The sequence below is a fragment of the Spea bombifrons genome, chromosome 3 (genome assembly GCF_027358695.1).
Source record: "Spea bombifrons isolate aSpeBom1 chromosome 3, aSpeBom1.2.pri, whole genome shotgun sequence".
NCBI classification, from domain to species: domain Eukaryota; kingdom Metazoa; phylum Chordata; class Amphibia; order Anura; family Pelobatidae; genus Spea; species Spea bombifrons.
The window spans coordinates 30,182,129-30,208,612 of NC_071089.1; the positions used below are offsets into that span (position 1 = coordinate 30,182,129).

Genomic DNA, 26,484 nt, shown 5'->3' on the forward strand with positions numbered 1-26,484 from the left:
GGTAGAACACACAGAGCATCACAGTTTGTTGCGTATGGCGCTGTCTAACTGTAGAGCAGTCAGGGTACCCATACTGATCCACTGCCGAGAGCTCCTACAATGGGCATGTGAGCATAAGAACTGGAACACGGAGCAATGAAAGAAGGCGACCCGGTCTGATGAATCATGTTTTCTTTTACATCACGTGGATGGCCGGGCGCGTGTGAGCTGCTTACCTGGAGAACACATGGCACCAGGATGCATCCATGGAGGGAATGGCAATAACAACAAAGTTGTATAACCATTAAAATATGCTTTATTTTTTGAGATTTAAAACATCACAAGGAATATCACCTTCAAAAGACTTTAGTGAAGATGGCCCGAAAAGTGGGTCAAAATCATTTACTATGGAGTTTTTAATTATAAAATAACAAAACATAACTGAGCATAATTCAAAAAATAAAATCTGAATTATGTTTAACTATGACTTCCAAAACATTTCCTTATGAATTGATTTTTAATTGGCACATTTAAACAAAACAAATTAACCATGTGTTCATCATACATGCATACATACATGTAGACAGTAGTCAATGATGGGAGAAAAGGTCTTGATTTTGCTGTTACCTTAATGAAAGGTTTGCTTGCATTGCAAGAGCAATCATCACTAAAGGAAAACATCAGGGCTTATTCCGTAACCAGCAAGTTGTATTTCACCTCTATAAATATGCATTATAAAGGGCCAGTCCCTGACGGTTTCTCCTGCACGAAGGACTGAGATGAACCTCTGTAATGCATAGTTAATGTGGAACAGTTCAAGCATTTTAACATGCCTCATTAAATACACACTGCACAGGGCCAGCTCAACCCTTCTGACAGAAGAAAGTTGACCCTTCATGATGCTGAGTTAAGTTAGTGAGATCAAACATTTCTTCTCAGCTCCTCTCCACTACAACCTTTGGTTTAGTGATGTTGACATAACGCTTAATTATTCTGGCTTAATTTGCAGCTTTCTAAAACATCGAGGGGATTGTTGTTCTAGTTCCATGTCGGTTAGTGAGGCAAGACATATGTGTACACGTTTTACAAGCTGACATTTAAAAAACATTAAACTGAAAGCAGGTTCAATTATTGTGGCACACAAGTGGCGATATTATCTGCGTGGTGTTAAATATACTACAATCCACCCTAAATCCACAGAGAGTGTTGTGGCAAGTACAATGTTGACATATGTGTTCCAAGATACTGGGTATCACCCAGACATGTTAAGTAAAGAGGACGTCTGCCGTTAGATGCTTAGCGGGCCTTTCTCTTATTCTGTTGCGCAATGTTTTGCAGGCCCTGATTGTATTATATGGTTTAAACACGTTCACGAGGAGAGACACAGCACTTTGCACACAATTACAATCAGTGATGTCTCATAGTGCTTGCGCGTGACGTTTACTCTTCACCAATATGATGGTCACAGGTTCAAATGTCGACAAACTGTAAATTTGTTTGTCGATGGGTTGACGTTATAGGAGATGACACCGGCTGAAGGAATGTGCAATGTAACATATAAGCTCCAAAGCTGATGCACCTTTTCATGGATAGATTGTATGTATATATATTTATATATTTGTGTGTTAAAAAAGCATACAAATTCTAAAACCTCCCTCCCCTTTCCTATAATAATATTTATACAAATGACATATGTATACCTATTTCCAAATACTCCACAGATCTTTAATTTACATTTGCATAGAAAGGGAAGAAAACAGAGAACAGACAGTATGTAAAAACACATCATCTTCATCTTTGGGTATATTCAGTGCGGTACTGCTTCAGTAGAAGTCACACAGTTGAGTGTAGCAGGCCGTTTCTACTTTCTGTGCAACCAGTCAATAACAGGCTTTTTGATTGGCTCTCTTACGAAGGGACGCTGTGCCAACGACTGATGATTCTCTCACATTGCCTGATTAGATAAAATACAAAATATATATTCATCAGTTTTTAATGAACACTCAACCCATGGAATGCAGTGTGTACTGGCTTGAAAAGGCTATAGACGATTATTCTAGAATAAACATAAGTTCAAAATATTTCTGAAGAGCATGATTTGTCTTCTCTATATGGTTAACAGGATAGGGCAAATGATTCCATTGGATATTAGCACTTGCATGGGCTTAACTTCTACAGACCGTGGAGATGATTCACTGGATGTTGGATGAAAATGTGCCAACTTTCCAAGGAAGACTTGCCTGGGTTCAACTACAATCTTTATTAACAGTTGAGTTGGAAAAAACCAACATTCTATAATGCCCAAGTTGAGTTGAAAAAGTAAGAAATTGCTCCAACTCAACAACGCAGTGGGCTGGGGGGGGGGGAAATAATGACGGGCTAGGGCAAAGGCTATCTAGGAAAGAGTGAAGGCCATCCCTTTGAGAAAAACAGAGCATGGAAGTTTCTTTTGGTTACTAGAGGGATAAGGGGACCCTGTATAATGCGTAGCTAAATCATTGAACAGAATATTAGGAAACCTCCATATTACCTATGCATTATGAAGGGCCAGCTTAGGCATTCTTAGAGGAAACGTTAATTGGGGTTTACATTACATAATGTATAATAATATCAGAGAATTAATATTTAAATATCAAGCAAACTCCCTCTTTAGTGAATATATCCTATAAAAAAACATACATTTTTGAATCCCCCTGTTTGGAGAATAAACTCCATGTATTGTAGATAGGGAGAGAGAAACGTCACTATAAAGCCAGCATCCTGACGTGGCAATGTTCCACGATACTGCATTTCACAATCTCCTAACGCAAAATAATATTAGGCTGCATTATGGCAGGAGTTCTCCCAGTAAGTATAGAATTTACTGTAATTGGTATTTTTCCTGAATATTGCTCCTTGTATTTGGATTATTGCCACTTCTTTAATAATGACTTTGCAGTTTTTCTATATTTATGGGCACAATATGTGTCTAAAAAATAAAATCACTGCCATACAAAGTCACTTCTATGAGGAACGCACCCTGACATTACAAAAAATATAGCATTACAGTTCTTGAAATTAACTGGCAACATGCTTATTTTGAGTTGATATCAGTCCAAACTAAAGAGCAGTTGGTGTTTTGCTGTATAACTTAGTAAATGTTACACATGCAGAGAAAAATACCTATTTCAAAAATAACTGTTTAATGCAACGCTTTTACTGTTATATAGGTTAATTGGAAATGATTCGTACCTGCTGTCTTCCAGAAAGGCTCGCTGTAAATAAAGAAAAAAGTCCATTATTGCAAGCCGAAGAACCAAAACATCGCACATCGAGCATGTTCTAAATAACCAACGTGGACGCTTTGATGATTAGCAAAGACTAGAACAAAGCCTTTATATGTTTCATATTCATGGATGTCTTCTGCTACGGATTTATTTAGTACCTGCCTACTTGATTTCATGGGAAAAGTCCCTTGTTTTCATCTTTTGATATATTTTTGGTAAGATGGACGGGGAAAACTTAGAAAAAGGTTGTATTATAAAACGGGGTTTACCAATCCTTCTCCATATTTTACTATTAACTGAACTCTCCATCCAAGAACTCTGACCATACAATATTAGTAAGTTAATTAAAGGCACAGTTGCCACCTGTTAATATCTGTTCCTTTTTTTCATAAGAACCCATTGACTTAAAGTGCTTTTTTACTATGTGTACCGTATGGAACTACTTCGCCTTCCCCCTTTCAGGATCTACTTATGATTTACTCTGAGTGTTGCAGATTAATGGAACAGCCTGCCGGTAGAAGTGGTAGAGGGTACTACAGTGAGGGAATGTAACTATGCATGGGATAGGCACAAAGCTACCCTGAAATTAAGAGAAGACCAAGGACTAATTAAGGCCTGAGTCTATACATCAGGAATAAGCAGACTAGATGAGCCAAATGCTTCTAACCTGCTACTAGACATGCTCGGCGGCTAGTACGGCAAAGTTGGGCAGCTGTATGAAAATGCAATGGGAAATGCAATCAATGCCTTCTTAGCAGGCTAGCTCTCCAATAGTAAGGATTTAACCCTTCACACTCCAAATACCATTGACCTCACATGCACAGAACACCAGGAGTTACTGCTTCCAGTAACTGTGTTCATATTATATTCTTGTGCGACCTCAAATAATGAATTCATTACTTTATCCTTTGCTTGCACACGTAATGGACTAATGAATGCCAAAGTGCCCCTGGATATTTTCTTTTTTCGTTGTATTTCTCTTCTATGTTTGTTTGTGGGTCAGACAATCACTCCTCGACTGCATGGATTTATTAAAACAATATATGTGAACTTCACGCTGGTAAAAATGACCTTTGAATAGAATCAATCCCACCGCTGAGCCTCACGGGAAAATCATCTTATTCTCCCTGTTCCGCACCTGGGAGATAATGTAACCTTTTGACTCATTAAATGTGTTTGCTTTACAAGCCATTTAAAGCACACACTGGCCATGAAATCTAAAATGAATAATAAATGAGGAAGGAACGTCGTATAATAACCGTACACAACTGACATGACCTGAAACTTTAATGAAAAATCCAATCTCCTTTGCATTAACATAATTCGGAAACAACTGCAATAATAAAGATATGGTGAATTGGCAAACATGGCAGACAAATCCAGGCTACATTGGCGCTGTGCACTTTTCTGGTGTACACACTCTTTGGGATTGTGGGGGCCACAATTTATAGTGATCTAGTATGCCTGCGGGGAGATCTGTACCTCTGCTGATAATCTCATTGGTCCACCTGTTGTATACTACGATGACATCATAGCTTTGCACTCTATCCTAACATGAGATACAAGAGAGCAGATCTACTGCATACTATGGGGCCAGTTACAGCCAAATCCCCCAAACAAATGATGGTAAAAAAATACTTTGGATACTAGAAGAAAGTAAAGAATCATTTTTTTCTTTGGCTAATAGCTGTGCTCAGACAAGCATGTGATACATTCAATAAATGATACCCTAGATTTCTTGGAACCAGGTATTTTTATGCTGCTGCAAAAATCTCATCATTTATCTCTTTGCTCCCAATGACAGAGCATTTGAATTTTATGTCTATGCACGCAATACACTTTCACTGCACTGCTAGAGTAAAAATAAAAGTGAAACTATTTTATTTGGTATCTGTCATGTGCATTAAAGTGCTTTAGCTATTGAAGCATTGAAACCTCAAATAAAAGAGGAGATTTATATGCAAGGAAACAGGTAAGCACACTATGTTACAATGCAATGTCACTCGAGAAGGTGTCTGCATTTAAAGGAGAAACAGCGAGAGCTGACAATAGAGCCGCTCTATACATCTTTAGAAAGTACCGTATCGCCCCATATATAGGCAGCACCCCTAAAGTTTTATGTTAATTTAAAGAAAATGGAATTAAAAAAAAACACCCACAGTACTAGAAAGCCAGCACACTTCCTCAAGAAGAGCAGACCTTCCGGTCACCCCAGCTCTCCGATTGGAGGAATGGGGGAGAGGCTGTGCAGAATTACCCTAAGAAGACAGAATATTTCAGGCAGATTCGCAGAGAAACACAAGAAAAGAAAACACACACCACTGGTGTAAATGAATAAATAATACTTTCCCTAATTAGGCAGCAGCACCCAAATAAGCGTTCCTCCAACACTTAATAATCTATACAACTCTTCCAAATGAGGCGCACATCCACATAGGGGAAAAAGAGATTTTTGACAAAACAAGATTTGCAGAGAAAGAGAGGTGCAGAAACACATCTGCAATCTGTCTGCAATATTGGGGCTTCTTAGGGTACTTCCCCAAAAATACAGATTCACAGGGACAGCCTCCCCACCCTTCCTCCAATCGGGGGCCATCCCGGAAGCGCCACCCTTTGCGAAAATGTGTCGGGAGTCAACACACACGGAAGACAGAATACGGAAGAAAGAAGACAGAACAAGAAGATACAAGAGAAGAAGCAGATCTGCATGAAAGGAGACAGGGGCATGGAAGTTGTCCTCAGATAAGGTAGGCCGCACCCCTAATTTATAGATTGAAATTAGGGGGGGAAAGTATAATAATATATGACGGTATGTGACAAGCATTATGCAGACATCTCCAATGACAAAGATTCATTCTTTGTCCCTGAATTGCTCAAAACATGTATATGTTTTCGACCAAATTCCTACTGGGTTCATTTCAATGCATCATTGGGCACTCAGATAGCCAGGACTCAGCAGGGACATTTCAATATGCGAGTAACACTGCAAAACTTACAGCTGCTCTGGGGAAATGTGCTGTTTATTTGCTCCATCACATCTGCTAGGTCTGTGCTGGTACTATGAGGTGGGGACAACAGATCATCTGTGAATACATTTAGAAGAAAGAAAGGAAGCAATTAGAAAGCATATACACAAATTTATAAAGCAAACGATTTTGACAGTTTTCACACCAGTATAGAAGCCAGTGTGCATGTATGTGTGCGTGTCTGTGTGCATGTATGTATGCGTGTGTGTGTGTGCGTGCGTGTGTGCGTGTGTGCGTGCAGGTGTTGTGCCCCCTAGTTCTTTGCTATGACTATTCAGAGATATCCTGATAGATCACCGGTCCCGGCTCTGGTAAAAGCAGAAAGAAGCAGACACAATTTCCATGCAACCAAGTTTGCTACAGACAATTATAAATAAAATAAAAATTTGCAGAACTGTTCTATACAAAATATGTATTTAAATTGTATTTTCTTTAATGTTACCATAGTAACTGAATGCAGAGAAGTCTGAGAAATGGCCATCAAACTTTTGTGTGCTCCTGTTTCCTGCAGATACTGCTCGATATTTCTTGCGTAACGAGTCCCTCAGGTAAGTTCACTAGGCAGCGTTATTCTACGGGACTTTTATAGGCTAGGAAACATATTCTATTCTTTTCACCAAAAGTACATATTATTATCGGGGTGACCGAGACGCAGTTTCAAGACAACCAAATGCATAACTGCATAGTAAAATAACTCTAAAGCAAATATGTCTGTCCAGAATATATAATTTTATTTAAATTGGCATCTGCAAGTCTAAGGAACTAGCAATGTACAACTGAAGTCTGGGTTTCAACTGAAATCTCCAGTTTTCATGATAGATTCTCTTTCATTGTGTGAAATATGCTATGCATAACCATGGCTAATTACGAGTGTGGCTGTGTTAACAGTGGCTGCAGGCACTATATTAAAAGAATTCTAAGTGATGGCTCCTTCAGGAAGAAGAGAATGTTTAATCAACTGCATTAGTCCTTTACATAGCTCGGCTTCTATAAGCTGGATAATCAAAGTCACAGCACTTGTATTTTAAAGTGGATTTCAACTGCGGAGGTTCATTATTATTACTTACCCTTTGACGTGCAAGCATAAATTCCAGAGTCCATTTATCTGTCCATCTGTCTACCTATCTGTATATCTATCTACCTATCTATCTGTATACCTATCTATCTGTATATCTATCTATCTATCTATCTATCTATCTATCTATCGATACTGGTACAAGAAGCAGGTTTGGTTGTTTGAAGGGAGAAGAAAGAAAAGAAAGCCTTCTGACTTTGCATCTTAGAACCAAAACATACATTACTACTTAAGGGGTGCAGACTACGACCTGCTTTTCTAACACCGGATAAAGAGCCATTAAGTTGCTTCTAGTTGTCTTATAGAGGTAGGATTCTGAAATAACTTGGCTATGTCTGTATCCATTTGAAATACACAATCTGAAATGCGTTATTCAAAGAGAGGATTTATGTGATTCAAACTGGATTCTGGCAGTGTACATCCTAACATAACTTGAATATATATGGTGTAAGAAGAACTGAATAAATTGGTGGCGGCATATAAATAAAGGATATTAACAATATAAAGTAACCATCACCTTTTTTTTGCCTTGGAGTATCAAAGTTTTTATGCATAGACACAAGTGATTATATACTGATAAGTGGGGCATAATATGCCTAGAACATCATCTTCAATAAAGTACATTTAGAGTGGAAGACTAAGTTTAGTCGCTATCTTTAAAACGTGCATGGAAAATAATCTGTATTATAATGATGTATTAAAAAGAGTTTCATGTGTTGTTAATACGTGACTATATGTTACTCACTTGTCTGGAAAAACTGTGAGCAGTAATCCTGATCAGCTGAATATTTGGGAGCCGGTGGCTGCTGTGATACAGAAACTCCATTAACCCTAGAGTCTGATTCAGGCTGAAAGGTAAGGAACATAAAAAGTAAATAAAGCATCAATCACATTCAAACTAATGTGTACAGAAACAAGATATGCCTCCTTCCGCGCTAAAGATCACCGCAGATCTCCAGTGGCTTCCCTGGGTGGGCTGATGGATTAGTTTATTAACTTAGTGATGTCTTGGGACTTTTTTTTTCTTTAACAGAATAGTATCATTTTCTTAATGATGTTACAAAACCTTTACAAAACTTCGACTTTAAAGGAATAGTCAAATAAATAACTTTACTTTGTAATAATAATGTTTGCTCCAGTATTTCCTGTCCCTCTCTTGATGTCTCAAGCTCGACAAATTAACTAGTAGCCAGGACAAGATGTATGCATGCAATTCATGTCATACAGAGATAAGTGCCACCCCAATAGCTTATAAGTGATGAGAGATATATTTTGGGTTGCTTTTTGGATTTCTTTCATGACGAGTACAGAAAATCATATAATATATTGTCCAAATCACTACTTCTCCCCATTTTGCCAAAAACCAGAACATTCGGGCCACCACAAAACTAACTGCAGCAGCATTGGGCATTATTAATGAATTAAATAAAATTATTATGAAAAAAAATTATAATACTGCACATAAATTATTTTATAGGACATATTTTTCTGCTAAATATAAAAGCACCTTACATGCACTTGACTCTGTATATCAAAAAACAAACCACTATAAATGCAAATAAAAGAACAATAGAATGATAATGCAATAAACAATAATCATTGTTGACAATGAAAATATACAAAAAAAATAAAACTAAAAAAGATCCTTTGCAAAACTGCAAACTATGGTGGATTACATATTAAAAAAACTGATAACACTGCTGGAAAGTACATTTCATGGAACACTCTACAATGTAGGATTTGCCTGCAGTTGTTTGACCTTTAGATTTAATACACTGCTTTATGCTTACATTATGCAGTCAGCCCTACCTGTTCAAGCAACTGACGTAGCCGGTGGAGTTGAGACTCCAACTGTTTGTTGTGATCTTCTAAGATCTGCATTCTGGCCTCTAGTCGCCCCTTGTGCTGTCTCAGCAGTTTTGCTTCTGCAATGAGTTCTGCATCCTCGGAGGAATGAGGCATGGACACTAATGAGTCAGGGGGAGACGATGGAGGGGTCAGACCTCGTCTCAAATGTTGTGCTTTCAGCTGCTCATATTCAATCTTTAGATTCCTGGGGAAGGCACAAAAGCTGTTAATAGGTATCTCTTAAGATGAAACTATACCCTAAACTTACTAACTGTAATGTCTACATCGCTATTGCAATTTTCTCACCTGCAGACAAGAGATTTCATTTTATACCAGAAAAAAAAAATACATTTTCATCCAGCAAGTGCTGGTGAGACTTAAACACACACCTCTTATCCAGCTTTGGAGCAGCCCTTGGCCTAGCCCAATACATGACATCAAGTCATTTCTCAAATGAACACTGAAAAGCGTTCCTAATACGGAGGCTGTTAATCATAATAATTGAAAAAGTCCAACAGAATAAATTAGAAAAGTCTATAATTAAATCACAAAATGTTCCTTCTTCCAGTAGTCTAATTCCTGATGTGAATATATTTAACAAGCTGTTCAAGAAAAAAAGATAAAACACTACCAATTTTATTGAAGAAAATAAGGACAACAACAGCAGTACAACCTCTGGAGTCGATAATGTTTTTGAAGTCCCAAAGCTTCAGTGGGGCAAACCGGGAGGTGCCTCAGTGCTTAATCATAAGTGTGAGACCAAAAACACAAGACATACTATCAATATGAGACCCAGACATACATACCTTTGTTCTTCCTCCAGGTCAGCAATGATTCGCTCCAACTCGCCACGTTCTTCTTTTTCCACTGACTTCAGGATCTGCACAGGACTTTGTGGTTGGCCTAGGGGTGAATCTCCTCCCAACGTGTGACAGTACTGCTGAATCAGGGCGTGCTCGTCATCTCTAAAATCAGAATGCAACCATAGGTTAAAAACAATCACTTGCATTGTTTGTTCACTTTGAATCATCAAGTAAATTCCAGAACACAAGTGGGCAAGTGATAGCATAATAACTGGCTTACATGCTTCCTGTGGCAGAGCTGCTGTCAGTGAAGAGGGACCCATTGGTTCTTTCCATTTGCGCCAGCCTACGAATGAGAAGACACATCATATTGTAGATAAAACAAATTCAATAGTCTACTAGCTCCATCCTTGTTCACCTCATTGGACCAACATACTGATAAGCCTTGGATAAAACAAAATAAAGAAAGAAATCATTTCTCCTTCTTGGAAGGGACAGCTCATCTTTTGGACCCAAATCCCTTTGTGACTCTTTTTTTAAAAGATCAAAACATTTGGTGTGTAGCACAGCATGCTACCGCTTTAAAGCAGCAGAAAATGTCTTTATCAGTTACATTGTGTAAATAAACTTGATAATCCTTATTTTAAATGCTTCATTCTATTATGTACATTTGCACAAAATCACATAAAAGCTCTTAATTACTCCTAAAACAAGAATGTCGATTTTTAGATATTTGAAATGTTGGGAGGTATTTAATGTTGGACAATAATCAATAGACTGAGTTAAACTTAAGCTCTTTGACCTATTCTGACCAGAGCGTGGACATCCTGAGGGCACTAAAAGAGCTTTTGCTACAGTTTTGGATGGTTTGGAGCCACACCATTTGGGTTTAGTGAGGGGCCTTGGGACTGCTATTTATATATGATACAATTTTTAAACTGTGGATAATAATATGGTTAAATGATGCCATTAGTTTGCATATACACAAAGTTATATAATAAAAAGGGAATTGGAATGATGTGCTTTGATTAGCTTGTTTATCATTAAAATGATTCTGCTGCACCTTTTCTTTCTTCTTGCATTGAACCGAGATTCTGAGGCATGCGATGCCAATTATGTCTGAAGTAACGGCATTGTGCTTTGAAGTTAACTTCTTCAAAGATAGAAACAAACTTATTTTTCACAAATATGTAAATAAGGATTCAGCTGAATCTTTCTGTAACGCAACGGTATTATTTGTACCATCTTCTTTTCCCGTCTCCAACTCAAAGGGAATGGAAGATGACAATGTTGTCAGGAAGACACAACTCATAAATGTAAAATCATATTTGGATCAAACAATTCTTTCCTAATGTGTAAGGTTTGTGTCTATAACACGCACCTCGATTTCTTTTAGAGGACAAGCCTGGTTGACAATTTGAGGATGACAAAAATCTTTAAGGGGTAGTCATCCATTGTCTCTGCAAACCAAGCAATGAGAAAACCAGCTTGTTCGTTTACATCGTAGCCGTGACCTGGCAGATTTGTTGTAAGCGCACGGTGTCTGCGCATGTATGTGCACAGGCAATGGAAGCCACATGTTCATGCATTCTTAGTGCTTTGCTTCTCCTCTAGGTGGCTGGTTGTGTCACCAGAGGGGAGATAATTAATATTCCTATTGAGTGTTTTTCTCACTGCATTTGAAGGGTGTCATTTGTTTAATAATAGTAAATAAAAATGGGGGTTTACTGTTCTTTAACCCCTTAAGGACAATAGGGGTTTTTACTCGTAGTATATTGCGGGACAATGGCTCTTTTAACGTTTTTCAGTGTTACTGTTTAGCTGTGATTTTCTTCTCTCTCATTTCATGCTCCCACACATATTATATATTGTTTTTTTCAGGACAAACAGGGCTTTCTTTAGATACCATTCATTTTATCATATCATCTAATTTACTATAAAAAAAATGATAAAATATGGGGATTTTTTGTTAAAAAATTACTTTTTCTCACTTTTTAAACAGAAAAACAGAAAAAACCTACTAAATAGATTCTACTATTTGTCCTGAGTTTAGAAATACCCAATGTTTTTATGTTTTTTTGCTTTTTTCTGCACGTTATGGGGCAATAAGTACAGGTAGAGTTTTGCTATTTCAAAACCTTTTTTTCCAAATCTGGTAATTCTTCCCCCCATGTGCCATTTCGGGTATCTTTAAAGCCGGCCAATGCAATTTACCCCATCAAATCATATATTTTTAAAAACTAGACACCCCAAGGTATTTGAAATGCTGGTATTTTAACCCTTTCAATGCACTAATTTTACCACTACCCTTTGTGAAACTTTATGGTAGTAATTCTTTTTGTATTTTTTTCACACATGTTGTACTTCAGGTATAAATTTATCGCTCCTGGTATATGTCCGTGTCACACAACACCCCAATATGTGTTCAGTAACATCTCCTGAGCGCAGCGATACCCCCCATGCATGGGTTTGTAGGGTTATTTGGGAGGTAAAAGGCCGCCTTTGTGAGGTGTGTATTTTTTTGCCATTTAGACATCTGCCCCATGTCCCATATTTGGGACATCTTTGAACCCGGCCAATTCAATTTACCCCATCAATTCATATATTTTTTAATACTAGACACCCTATGGGCAATTTTAACTCTTTCCATAATGGAATTTTTGTAAAGATAAAAAATTTTAGGACTTGCTTATTAAAAACTTTTTTTTTTTTGGTGACAGTGGGGATTTTTACATGTTACCATATTTTTGACATTTTTTTGAAACATTTTTTTTAATTTTTTTTTAATTTTTTTTTTTTACTAGTCACTCTCATTAGTGAGCTGGGCTCCATTGACCTTGCATGGTTGGATGCAGTACCTGCATTCAACCTGCAGGAGGAGCCCGAGAGTTCTCAAGAGGGTCTGGATAGACCCTCTGTTAACTCAGATATATTGTAAATGCCATCCTGTGAATGACGGCAACGTCATTCACAGGATGGCACTTGTGGTTGCTCCTCGGAGCAATCACAAGGCGATCGGGGGTCGGGGGGTTGTGTTGCTACATGCCTCGATACTGAGGCATGTCAGCAACACAGTTTATGCTTAGGAAGCGATTCCGATCGCTTCCTAAGCAGTTTTAGCCGGGCGCCGCCGCGATCTTTGATGATCGGTGCGGCGGCGGCCATTTTTCTTCCGGGGAGGGCTGCCGAGGGCTGCCCTCCCCGGATCCACGGTCAGCCTCACTTGTGAGGCTTCCGTGGATGCTGCAAAGCCGCCGATCGCGGCGAAAACGCCGCGATCGCGGCGATGCAGCTATTTAACGGCAGCCCGTACATGTACGGGCATTGTCGTTAACCCGTTGCACGGCAACCCCGTACATGTACGGGGATTGTCGTTAAGGGGTTAAAAGATTGGCTGAATTACAAGTTTTTTTTTTATGAATATATGCGGCTTACCTGCTGGCATATTGTTCTATCCTGGAATGCGTGTCATCATCAAAAAGTTCCGGCGATTGTAAAGGGCTGAAAATGAGAAACAAGTTCCATAGAGCATAAGCATTAGGCCCACACATTATTAAAAATAAATATAGAAAAATTGAGTAAAACTGGGTCCACGGGGGCTAATAAGTGTTAGTGCCAACAAAAATAACATTGATAATAGATAAAGGTTCCACAGTGCACCATACTCACTCAAACTGGTCAGGCCACATGCTGATGAGTGTTATAGGACTGCAACAGAAGAAAGGGGATCAAGAAGGAAAAACTTTAGTGCACTTAAAGCGACAGCAGAAAATCCAAAAGCCAAACCCATATCTGCCCCACAAGTGGGTGAGAAAAGAATTGCCATAGCATAAGCTCCACTGCAGGATTCCTGGAGGCTTCATTTGGATTTAAAGGTAATCCACGCGCAGTCTAATACAATCAGTCAATTCTACTGCAGAGTAGACCTGTTCTAACAGGCCACTCAGTGATAGAGGAGAGAGTCGTCATGACTCTTACATTGATAAACTGCGGAAGCACCAGGAGTTGCATGAGAGTCAATGGAGCTTGAAATTAGGCCAGGAAAGCCTTATTCTACCAACAAGGAAAGGTAGAGTCAAGAAATTCTAATGACATATATCCATGGAAATTCTAAGAAAGTTTTATACATTAACCTATGTGTTTAGGCATATAACAAATATGGATCCCAAATCTACTTAACAGAAATGCTAAATGTTTTAACACCATTTTTACATTAAGCTATCATCAAACCTACACCAGGGACAACGGAACAGATTAGTCGAGAAGCACCATATAGATTTGTTTGTATTATCTCTGCATATGCAAATGAGATACTTTCCAGCAGAGCAGTTCATTAGCATATGAGGCCATCCCAAAAGATTTAAAATGTTTTTTTTTTCATTGCTCCATGAATTTCATAGTATTTCTTCAAACACAATATAATAAATATTTTTATTTCATTAATTAAATGTTTTCCCTGTAACGGGACACATAAAATGTGGGCAAAATGTCAGGTTTTTTTTCCTGCTCTTTTGATCATGAAAGATAACATGACCTGCCATAATCCAGTTTCTAAAACAAGATAAAAAAAAGTAACCAATTAGATGATTTGTGAGCACGATTTTTATTCTTTATCAAAATTAGAGAAAACAAAAGAAATATGGATATGTATAAGACACGCGCACAGGTCCCTGGGGATCAGTGGGTCTAAAGTAATACGGGACAATGGGGGCACATACCCGTGCAGTGCCGTTAAAAATGGGGACTGTTGAGAGGTACTTTACTTATTTTACTCCAATATTTACTCACAACAGGTGTTCAGACACAGCTTTAGAGCACGGCACAGGGTTGGAAGTGCATCATGTATCAAAATGTCCTCATAGAAAAGGACCAGGACAAGTGTAATCTATGAGGAATTTGTTACACTAGCCTCGCCATTAGTAAATGTCAAGAGCTTAAATAACTATTAACTGCCTTCTGTGTTCTTTTTAACTGTTTTTGTAGAAAACACTACATCGTACATCTAAGGTGTCACAACTACCTGAAGTTTATTGAACATGATTTAGTGAGAAACTGGTGTGATTAACAGTTCCAATCACATGAAAATGAGTGGATAGAAACAGGTTTGTACATGCAAAGTGCTGAATAGACACTTGAATTAACAAACAGAAGGAAGCCATTAATTACATCCTTTTCTGTATAACCAATAATTTGTGACTTTGTAGCACCTATATACTACATAGCTACTAACTAACTGGTACTGGGTACTATAGGATAATAACTACTATGCCGTAGAGTGCCTACAACCAACCTTCACGTGTTCTTTAAAAGATCTCTTTTGGCGTTTAGTGACCATTATAACTGTTGTGACCCAGTAATGGCTAGAAACAGAATAGTTTAGGGGAACTATCACATCTGTTACAAAATCATTCAGAATTCATCCCTGTAAACCACCGGTAACATGTATCCAGGTATGGCCAGGGCATCCCATGGGAATCTGCTTTGGTTCTAATGATCCGTCTCCTACTATGAGCCCAAGCCAACAGATGACACTTGGCTTTGTGCAGCTCCTCTGTAAAGCTATTACGGCAGCTCTAAAATACAGTATAACATAGCAGCTGACTCACGTTTCCATGTTATCTCCTTCAAGCACTGTCTGCACGGGTAAGTAACCCAGTCTTGGATGCTTGTCAAAGTATTTCTTAGAGCGGAACTTGTTTTTCAGGACCTTGGTGAAGTCTCGAACGTCTTCTCCTGATGTTGTCTGCAATTAAAATAAAATTAAAAAAAATACATTATAATTTCACAAGTAAAGTTTTCTATTTCTTTGACTTTTACATATTTTTCATGAAAGCAACTGGGGCCCCTCTAGTATTAAATCGCCTGAAATGCTAAGCAACTGAAATAATTAAGCCTTGGCAGGAGCTTTCTTCACGTCAACCAGAATGACAGGGAGCAGCAAAATCTGCATAATAATTAACACACAACTTTGACTTGTGTACAAGAAAAATTCTCAAAGACTATGGAGCTTGACGAACACTCTGGCAACAAACCAATGAAGTAGAAGAACGTGTGATAAAGTAGTTTCAAGAGAAAGGCTATATAATGCAGCATTCTAGACCACAAACATGGATATTCCTGGGTAACTTCATACACTTATATGTTATTATTAGTCCAAATCCAATGATCATGCTAAATGCACCCAATTCATTTTTTAAGCAGTTTTTATTCACCAATATTTACAATCAAGGTTTTTTTCATTTTTGTGTATGCCTTTTTAGTTTATAGGATTTGTTTCATAAATCTCACAATTTATGTGATGGGAACAAGTCTGTAATCCTGAAAGTATTTAAAAAAGCCCATAACAATTCAGAATCATTTTTCGATTTTTATGGCATTTTTTGTTCTGCATGACTCCTTAGTGGAGATGTCCTCCCTGGTTCTATTCGCCTCTGCCTCTCATTACAGTATGTCGTCTACAGCACTAAAAGATATCCCATGGTGGGAGTTGGAGTCCGACAGCAGGCAGATGGACTGAGGGAGGTGGTTGTTGAGACACGGAAACCAACAAACAAGTGTATGATTCACGAAAAAGAAAACCAAAAAGATTTTAACTAGGACTAAGCTGATGCACTGTCAATAAGAACAATGTGCAGTCACGGGGACAACAGTAACAATGACAAATTACCCCAAATGACCCATTTGCTTGCTGTGGCATTTACAGTGTATGAGTGTCAGCATATCGGTCAGCCAGCTACACAAAGTCCTATAAACTCCGTAGCAGGGTAATCAGCGGCGAGGTTCATTATCTGGCATTTCCTCTCATTTGTGCTGACAGATTGGTAATCATCACATAAAGAAGACACCTGAGCCATCGCATGTTCCCTTCATTAGCTGACACAGCTTTGCCAATGTCAAGCAAAACAAACAAACAAAAAGTTTTGTGGCATGGAAACAGTTCTGAAAAACAAAATGCATCTTATTCCTGGCTGCTTATTTATGCAACACATTTATTATTATTAGAATCCAATGAAAAATACATTTTCAAATATATTTTCTGTTTTTTTTCTTCAGTTCTAGTTTTTGTATAATGTAATGTTTTCAGGCAGCAGTATATTAGCCATTTGTATGAGTTCTATGTCTGTCATTGTAGCCCAAGGTCCATAAAGACACGGTTGGATGAGTTTGGTATGGAAGAATTTGACCTTCCGCACAGAGCCCTGACCTCAACCCCATCGAACACATCTGGGATGAACTGGAATGGAGGTTGTAAGCCAGGCCTTCTCGCCTGACCTCACAAATTGCTCTACTGGATGAATGGGCAAAAATCCCCAAAGAAACACTCCAAAATCTTGTGGAAATCGTAAATGGGTTTAGCCGTATTAGTCCATATATATATAACATATAATTATTATAATAATAATAATATAATAGGTTTTGTTTTATTTTGGCGGGAAATCACAAACTGAACACAATAGTGGGACAGGGAATGCGTTCTTTCTATCTATTAAGGTGATCTCATCCCTTTCTCACAAAACGTAATTTCTAAGTAAAATGTCACAAAAATGTTTTATTTGATTTACAAAGAAACCCAAATTGGCGGCCCCTTATTAAAAGTACACTAGGTATTTAAACAATTGAAGAATGAAGACAGGGTGTATGGAAAAACATGGTAAAAAAAAAAAGTGCCTTATTTTAGACACAGTCTTTCACACAGCTTTTTATCACATGAAATGAAACTCAGGATAAGAACATTGTAATTATGCTGTAGATCCCAAAGCTATCAACTGATTTCAGAAATGCCAAAAACCTACTTGTTTTATATCTTCCATATTCAACATTTCCTACAGCCCTTATGACATTTTAGCAACCTTATATATATAATAAGGAGGGCTAGTAAATTAATTGCTGATAGAACCATATGTTGATTAACCATGCACGGTATAATTATGTCTGTTTATCGATACGTTCATATTATTATTCGTTTACTGGATATATTATTGTATGTTGTACATAGAACAGAGAACTTGCAGAGAAACTAATAAAAAGTAAATAGCTTTACCACCTCTGGAACACAGGGCAATAACCGTCAATTGTAGGATATTTAGAAGAAAAAAAAACTGACTTCTTAAAACAATGGCGACAATTACATTTTGTTTTTTTTTTTTTTCTGTTCATTTTTTTTAACTCAAGAGCAATCTCAAGAGGCGCTACTGCAAGTTATCTTTCTTATGTATGAAGCATACTTGCACCTTTAGGGAATAAGATGGCGTTTATGCTAATCATTTCTGACATGTTGCCTATCACGTTAGAAGAGTCTTCAGGGGAATACAATATTGCTCTCCATCCTTCTAAAGTAACACATCAGCAGTAAATCGATGCTCTGGGAGACAAGTATCAGCTCCGACGTTTTTTCTCAAAGGATTTAAAACAAGAAGAAATTGTGTCTGTTCTTGAAAGGTTGTATAAGGCAAATGTCCTGTTTTGCAGTACGCTTAGGGTGATGATGACAGGATCACTAACGCTTTGAAATCTCAAATCTTTTCTGTATATTAAGTATATTAAAAGGCCCGTACCTTCATACACAACAAAGTGGAATTAGGGACATCCTAATCCTTACAAAGCTAAATCAGAACTGCCTGCGAAAGACATAGGGATAGTTGTAGGGCTCTAGGGCTTACAACAAATAACTGAGAGTATGTAGGCACTTATAGGATACATCAATGTCTCATCTTGTCCATCCATGTGTGACTATGACTTTATATATTCTATTTTACTATAAATATGTAATCTTGAAGGTAGAACCCATGCATCCAGAATGCATGTTGATTATGTACGTGGTTGCTTGGTGGATTACTTCTCAAACTTAGTCTTGAAGGTGAATGCTTTTAGGCTAGCTTTACATGAACACAGATGGCTAGAACAGCTGCATTTGTCTAAATGATTGGCACATTAATGTATTCACGCATGGGCGTCCTATGGACTGGCTTGTGATTAAACCTTAAGGAACTGCAAGACAAGTGTAACAGAAAAGGAAAAAATCTATCCGGAGGACTTCGCAGACTAGGTGGTCATCAGAAGACCACAAGCCTTTCTAGTTATGGAAAAATATATTGCAAATTAAGTTGAAAAGTAACTTACTTTTCTGAAATTCTTTATTTATTTTTGTTAACATACACTTTACAAGTAGCTACCCTTCAGAATCCTGAATATTTGATAAAATAATGTTTTCATGTAAAGATGTATAAAATTGCATAGCTTAATAATAATAATAATAAAGTATTTTTGAAGCAGAAAATGCATAATCCTACATCTCTTTGCCCTGTACTATAGTGTTCCATATCCACGTGAATACCACATCGACCCTTATAATGAAACTATGAAGAACACAATTATTTATATTTATATATATATATATATATATATATATGTGCATCTCTTTACAGATATCATGAGTACATGATATGTTATGAGTACACGCATCATTATTATCGATCTGAAACAACATTAAGCGAAAGGTTTCTTGCCTCCTGCAGGGACCTATAAACACAATAAAACACGGCAGGAAGGCTTTGGCATATCTTACACGCTGCCAGACCCAGGCGCTGATGCCAGCTTCTTCGAGTATGATACACACATCTGCTAAGTGGTATACAAATCAATTTTGGATCACTGGGAGGGAAAAAATAGCTTTCTTAATTCAGAGGAAAGTAGGAAGGAGTACCACAAGGAGGAAGAGCACCAGCACTGAGGATTTGCACTTGAATATATGAAATTGTGTAATCCTAAAACAATATAAAATCTGAGCTATATTTGTCACATACACGTCACCTACTCCTGCTCCAGTGTAATAATACTTACAGGGATGCAGTACTCCACCATAGGGTGATGTAATTTGTGACCCTTTGCCGTCCTCCCGGAAAAGAAACAGCTCTGACACACATCGTAGTTAAAATGCTTCAGACTCCGGTATCTGTAAAGACCAGACATTGTTTTTTTGTTACCATTACAAACGCATCGGCACATACAGATCCTTACACATATGTGCAAGTGCAAAAATTGCATTTTGACAAACCTAATCTTTAAAAGATGTAACTGTAACCTGAATTAAAGCCCCAAAATCAAGTATTTAATAGCACTTATTTGCCACCTACATAGATTACAGTTTCACCAAATGTATTGCCCAAAGCTACTGAAACAAGTGGTATGGAACCGTCATGTCCAGGACCTCTAAGGGTGGGGTGGATTAGTTCCAGAGGGTCTTCAAGAGGAAGTCCTAGTTTTAATAATGTTGGGATGGCAAAACATATAAAAGGTACGGTATAATGGGGTCCTCATACTCCAAACTTTTAAGGAGCACCAGCTTTTTGGATATTAGTGCCTGTTTTATTGTTGTTTATTGTTAGAGACCATTTTTCCTCAACAAAGCTGAGTTCAGCAGCATGCCGGTCAACATTGGCGTAATGAATTATTGACCTACCCGAAAACTCACCCTTGTCATCCCACCTTCTCTGGCTGTTGGAACCAGATTCCAACAAAAGAGTAACTTAATGAGGGGGATTGAGAAAGTCTGAATATATGATCTCCATTACCTCGGCACGTAAATTCACAATCCCATTAGGATTAAAATGCTTATAGACTAACGTATTTCCTACTTTTTCAGCCTTAAGAATTCTAAAACCATCTTTGAATGTTTGATTGCCCTTTTCTACCATGTTAGGTTAGCTGGTGAGTCACAGTTGATTTTTATTAATTAATCATTCACAGAGTTGGTTTCTGACATTCTATTCTAAACCTAATGACCCATTTGCATATTCCATAATTAATAAGCACAATTAGTGTGCCTGATACTGGCAACTTTAATATATTCCTGCCTGTGTAGCATATTCTTGAAGAATAACATTTTACTAATTTTAATGAAGATTATGGTACGCATATCACGCTGGTACCCAAACGGAAATACTGGTAGAATGCTAGCCGGTTTCCAGTACATTTACAGAATATTGCTTGTAAATGAAACATCCTGTACTCCTTTTCACAGGGATTTTTTAAATGCAATTTGATCCTCTGTTCTTTCTGCTTTCTCTGTCACAGCTGCAATAATTACACAGCCTGGGAGAAAACCTATTAATAAAATAATATGTATCTTCTCTGTAACTAAGTGAAAAGTAAAGCTACTACTGTCTCTGTATAGATTGGCATGTATTATTTGTTTGCTATAATGGATCTTAGTAAAGTTGATGTGTCCGTTTCCTCAAACCTTATATTTTATTTTTTATTTATTTTCAATCCGCTAAATAAGCGGTGATGGTGTATGTATAAATGTGTGTATGTGTGTTAGAAACCCATATACATATAACAGGAGCAGCCACCTCAACTTCTTGTTCTCCGGAATTATTATAGCTCCCCTTTTGCTAAGTTTCTGATTGGTAATTGGTTCAATTACTTATTTTAGGGTGGATGAGAAGAAGGGTAAAGACACTGAATTGTTTGGATGTTAAATCAGGGCTGGACAACCCCAGTCAGGCCACAATCGTTTGATCTCTCCAGCACAGACATCCCAATTAAAAATATATGAAACTACTTATCTTTTACCACATTTAGACACAGATCTCAGGTTCCCTGAAGAATATTTTTATACTGAACATTCCCAAAACAGTACCTGAATCCTACAATGGGACACTCCTTGCAGATATTACACTTGGCCTGGTGCTTAGCGGTTTCGGCAGCCGCTACTCTGTGTAGTACTGGTAACCAAACCATAGACTGAGGCTCCAAACGCATCCACTCGATGAACTGCTTGACGTTTATCTCTGGTTTGTTCTGAGCCTGCGGACAAAATGACATTACGGTGAGCTGGAGACATCGACGCTGGGATGGGATACTCAACAGAGCGTGGACACAACCATGTGTTAAAGCAATGTCTCCTAAAGTCTCAAGATACAGTCATAAAAGCAAAACAAAACAAAAAAACATCACCAGCTTTCAAATCTTTTAGGATGTAACCAGCACAGAATAGCTGGGGCAGTCAGACATTTTGCAGTCAACATTGATAGTCAATATGGCCACCTCTTCCTTTGTCTCTATCTGGAAAGAGGCTGCTTTTATCCCTTGGCCCTTTGGTCAAGGGCTGTGGCAGGCTGAGGAAGATGGAAGTTGTAGTACTTTAAAACAATCTTAAAATGACAGATTCACAAGCTTTCAGCGGGGGGGATATGAAGGATGGATGTGTGAATGCAGAGTCCGAGTGAACAGATGTATCTTTCTAAAGATCTTCATTTATCCTTTTATCCACCTGCTTCTCAGTTTGATTTCATTACTCAACCAATTTACTTTGGTATAACACATGCATTCTTTACAAGACACGCTATATACACTCCACATAGCCCTGGGCGATACATTCACGCTAATTAGTAACGACACGCTAAACGTGTTCTTTTTGCTATCGTACTTTAGCTTCTAGACTTTTCACCTTGGCCTGCGAGTTTTTATAAAGAAATTCCCAAAATTGTAAGGGAACGGTGATGGAGGTCGGTGGCATTCAGAATGTTTAATGGATTTGTCCCATGAAGGGCTTTTATTAATAGGCACAGTGACTCCTGTTGAACTTTGGCTTGGTTCAAAAATATTCCTTTGTTAATATACTTTACTTGCATCTAACAAAATACATACATGTTGGAAACAGCTACGGACGCTGGGCTCAATGTTACTTCCACCGAAGGCTGCAACTTCTCCGAGCTGTCGTGGGATTTGGATAGCATCGTGAAGCAACAACCCGAGCTGCCTTTGGTCACAAGTATCTGCCGCTCCAGCAACTTCCTTAAAAAGATCTGTGGAAAGGAGGGAGTTTTCTCGTTAAGTACGTTATAACAAGGTGTTGCGGCTCGTCCGTGTCCGTGTTTATTTCTGGATACCGGAAGCCAAAGGCATGTAGTTTTGTGATGTAGCTAAACCCCTGACGTGTTTCCCTTAATTTATTAATAAACTCATCATCATAAAGACCCTTTGAGTAGTACAATAAATGAAACAAAAAAAATAAAAAAGCCACCGCCATTGGAAGAAATGAAGCATTGCTAACTGTGTAATAATTTTCTTTATGTTAAACTCCTTCTATACAGCACAGCTTTGGTACGCAGTATTAAAAGAGTAATATGCTTAAACTATGAAAAGTTTAAAAACATCATATTTAGAAGGCATCACACGAAAGTGCAGCTCAGCCACAAACTAGCGGTACAAAATCACCGGTGCCCTGTTACCTACATTTTTTAAAGTTTGCATAACCAAAAAACAAGAATCTTGATGGATCTATGTAACTCTTGGAAGAACGTTTGAAAAGGTTTTGTTTCTCGAAGCCCAAAGTGTTATGTCATACACTGTGGAATATGATGTTGCTAAATATTTCAATAATTAATAATTATTATTATATTTCATTTATATAACACCAACAACTTACTCAGAGCTACTGGGATGGGATATTATTGATCGTTTTATAAAGCACCATCATAACACGTGGATCTTTGTGTTATGTACTAATATAGCTTCAGAGAGGCAAAAGAAAGAGAGAGAGCGGGAGTGACAGATTGAAGAGGAGGGAGGGGAGAGTGAGACAGGGAAAGGGAGAGAGAAAGAGAGATGAGAGGGAGCGATAAGGAGGAGGAGAGAGAGACAGAGAAGGGGAGAGAGAAGAAATTCATACAAAAATGGTTGATCGCTACAGAGACACACTGGACAGCGAGTCCCACTGGGAGAATAGCGCAATATAAATGCTTGTTGTTGTTATTATCGTTGTTGTTACTTCATACTGCAGCATAGATTTTCACCCTGTCATTGTGTTTGAAGTGCCAGAACTGTGCGTACTTCCAGGTTTTCACATTTAATCGCACAGTGCCTATCTGCCGCTGAACATCTTATTAGAAGCCATGTGTTCGTAACGGGCTTGTAGAGAAAGAAGTCACTTAGGAGGAAGTACATGTAAAATGAGACCTGACTGAATCAGTAAACTATAAGCCATATGCACAGGGCTGCCTTGAATGGAACAGGCGTTGGGAAGAGATTGCTTCAAAGGCATAAAAACACTGTTCCCCCCCCCCACCAGAATAACATAATAATGCATATGTCAATGAAATCCTGGGAATACAATCTCTCCCTTCTTAAAGAAGAAAATAGAACTGAATAGAAGTGCTTGACATGTTTGCCCAAGCAATTGTAGAGGGTAATTTTGTATGAAACTAAATTAGCACATGTTCCAGAGACTCTCATCTTTGGCTCTTGATGGCTATGGAATTTGATGGTGCTATATAAAACAATAAATAATAATAATAAAGCACAAAGGGCTGGGTATATGAGCACTAGGTGTGGATGCTATATTAATTGATGATGCTATATACAATACATAAAAAAAGATCTCCACCACCTCGCCTCCCAACTTTCCAAATTTTTGTGACACCCTCCCTACTATGAGACAGGAACATAGCAGTAAATCATTAAATCTATAACATGCATGTGTTTACAAACAAGCTAGCACAATGTATAGATATAACATATTTTATGTTCTATATTTCTATCCATATCCTCCTAGGCTAGACAGATTCTCTGCAAATATATCCTTGATTTTTATGGGTGAAAAAAAGAGGGATACCCTTTTTTCTTATAATACGTACACACCATTTATATTATACTGTATGTTGTAGTGATCTCCACAGATTCATTGCCGTGAAAAGGATTTTCATTACAGTCTGTGTGGGCTTCTCAACTGTGTGTGACTGCACGGTGACGGACCTAAAACTGGTTGCCAGATCCCATTTATTCTGAATAGTGGGAGCTGTGCAGGGCCTCTGTGTAGAAAGTGTTATAAATCTACCTGACTCAATCTAACCAAAGCGTGTAATCTGCAAGTGCTGGATATATCAGGAGAAAAAAAATACAAAACTTGTAGATTGGGTTTTTTTGCTTTTTAATGTATAGGGTTTTGTCTGAATAAACATGCACACATTCATATGCATGTATTTAAGGTATGCAGACTGTCCATACTTATTCAATAAACATTTTGGAGAACATTACAAAATTGTCATTAAAACTCAATCTGTCCCCGTCTCACTCAAATCCTACATTTTACATTTGTATACACAAAATAAAAATATATGCGAAACATACATCTACTAAACCCTTACTATGTGTAGGCCAAGAAAGCGGCCATCTTAATTTCCTCTTAGGCTTCGCAATTATTCTTCTCTATTTAGTTTCTCCCCTTTTTCTTATGTTGCGGATTACTGTTGATAAATTTAAGGGTGGGTGAGGAGGAGGACAGGAAACTGAATAAATAATCTTGGCTGGACCACATTTGAGACAAAGATTCTTTGAGATGAATGTTAAATCTAAATATCACCAAGTCAATTTCACTGACAAATTGCCAAAATTTGGATAATTTTAATAAATTTGTTTATAGTGTGATAGCAACAGTTCCCCTCATTGTATTATGATCAAATAAAAGTCATAGTAATCCGCAAATTTATTGGGACATTGAACCTTCTAACACTTGTAAGTGATTCATGCATGAAGCAATGAAAAGCTTGTAATTGCTTTACTTCAATAAATACATAAAAGTCTGACTAGACATTAAAAATGAAATCATAAAATTTTCTAGAAATCAAGTGCGGCTGGTTTCATTTATGTTACATCTGGAAGTTTAACCTTGCGTGACAATTCCTGGCAGTGCTTGAATATACGTTTTAGGCAGGTATGCTGCAAAGTAAGAATGCATTCAAAAATAGACATATTAATAGTTTATTTTTTTATCATTTAACCAAATGCAAAGTGAGTGAACAGAAGAAAAATCTAAATCAAACCAGATCAATATTTGGTGTGACCACCCTTTGTGTTCAAAACAGCATCAGTTCTTCTAAGTACAGTTCCCCTGTTTTTTTTAAGGAACCTGCCAGCTAGGTTATTCCAAATATCTTGGAGAACTAACCATAGTTCTGTGGATTTAGGCAGCCTCAGTTAAATCTCTCCATGTAATACCAGACACTTCTCAGCACTGAGGAGATCATTATTTCTGACCAAATCCCTAACTCCATTTTCAGAAATGCAAACTCAAACTTGCAAGAAACCTCCACCATGCTTCACTGTCCCTGAGTTTGTGTGAGTAGTTGAGTTGCTTGGCCTTTATTCACATCAGAGGTATTACTTTGTGGCTGCAAGTCTTCCATAAAGACCACTTTCGACCATACTTTTGTGGACAGTAGATGGGTGTACCAGGGTCCTACTGTTATCGCCAATGCTGAGCTGATGGCACTGCTAGACATCTTCATACGTATACCTGGGAACTCTCTGGGTTTGACCCGCAGGTGAGCACTGCTCCTCCGGTCCTCCGGGTCAAGACCCGAATCCTCCGGGTCACAGGAGCAGGATCTTGACACGACCCGCTCCCCTCCCATTATTCCTTTAAATGGGTGTGTTTCCCGCTGCCGTCAGTGGGAACTCCGCCGAGGTCAGTGGGACCGCCCGCC

At 38.1% G+C, this 26,484-nt stretch overlaps 1 protein-coding gene across 5 annotated transcripts in view; it reads right to left on the reverse strand.

Annotated features, from left to right (window-relative positions):
• Positions 1–272: 272 nt before the first annotated feature.
• The window catches only part of UTRN (utrophin), a 284,301-nt gene continuing 258,089 nt past the window's right edge, over positions 273–26,484 (reverse strand). For 4 of the 5 annotated variants that reach the window (XM_053460556.1, XM_053460557.1, XM_053460559.1 and 1 more), the window contains 13 exons: positions 22,649–22,806; positions 21,639–21,805; positions 19,838–19,949; positions 15,604–15,740; positions 13,667–13,705; positions 13,433–13,498; positions 10,278–10,343; positions 10,001–10,159; positions 9,156–9,399; positions 8,092–8,194; positions 6,242–6,328; positions 3,211–3,233; positions 273–1,933 (listed from right to left, as the gene is read on the reverse strand). In XM_053460556.1, coding sequence (XP_053316531.1) covers positions 1,925–1,933; positions 3,211–3,233; positions 6,242–6,328; positions 8,092–8,194; positions 9,156–9,399; positions 10,001–10,159; positions 10,278–10,343; positions 13,433–13,498; positions 13,667–13,705; positions 15,604–15,740; positions 19,838–19,949; positions 21,639–21,805; positions 22,649–22,806 — 1,370 coding nt within the window. In that variant the 3' untranslated portion in view covers positions 273–1,924. The remainder of the gene's footprint in view (positions 1,934–3,210; positions 3,234–6,241; positions 6,329–8,091; positions 8,195–9,155; positions 9,400–10,000; positions 10,160–10,277; positions 10,344–13,432; positions 13,499–13,666; positions 13,706–15,603; positions 15,741–19,837; positions 19,950–21,638; positions 21,806–22,648; positions 22,807–26,484) is intronic. The other variant, XM_053460558.1, reaches the window with a different exon arrangement.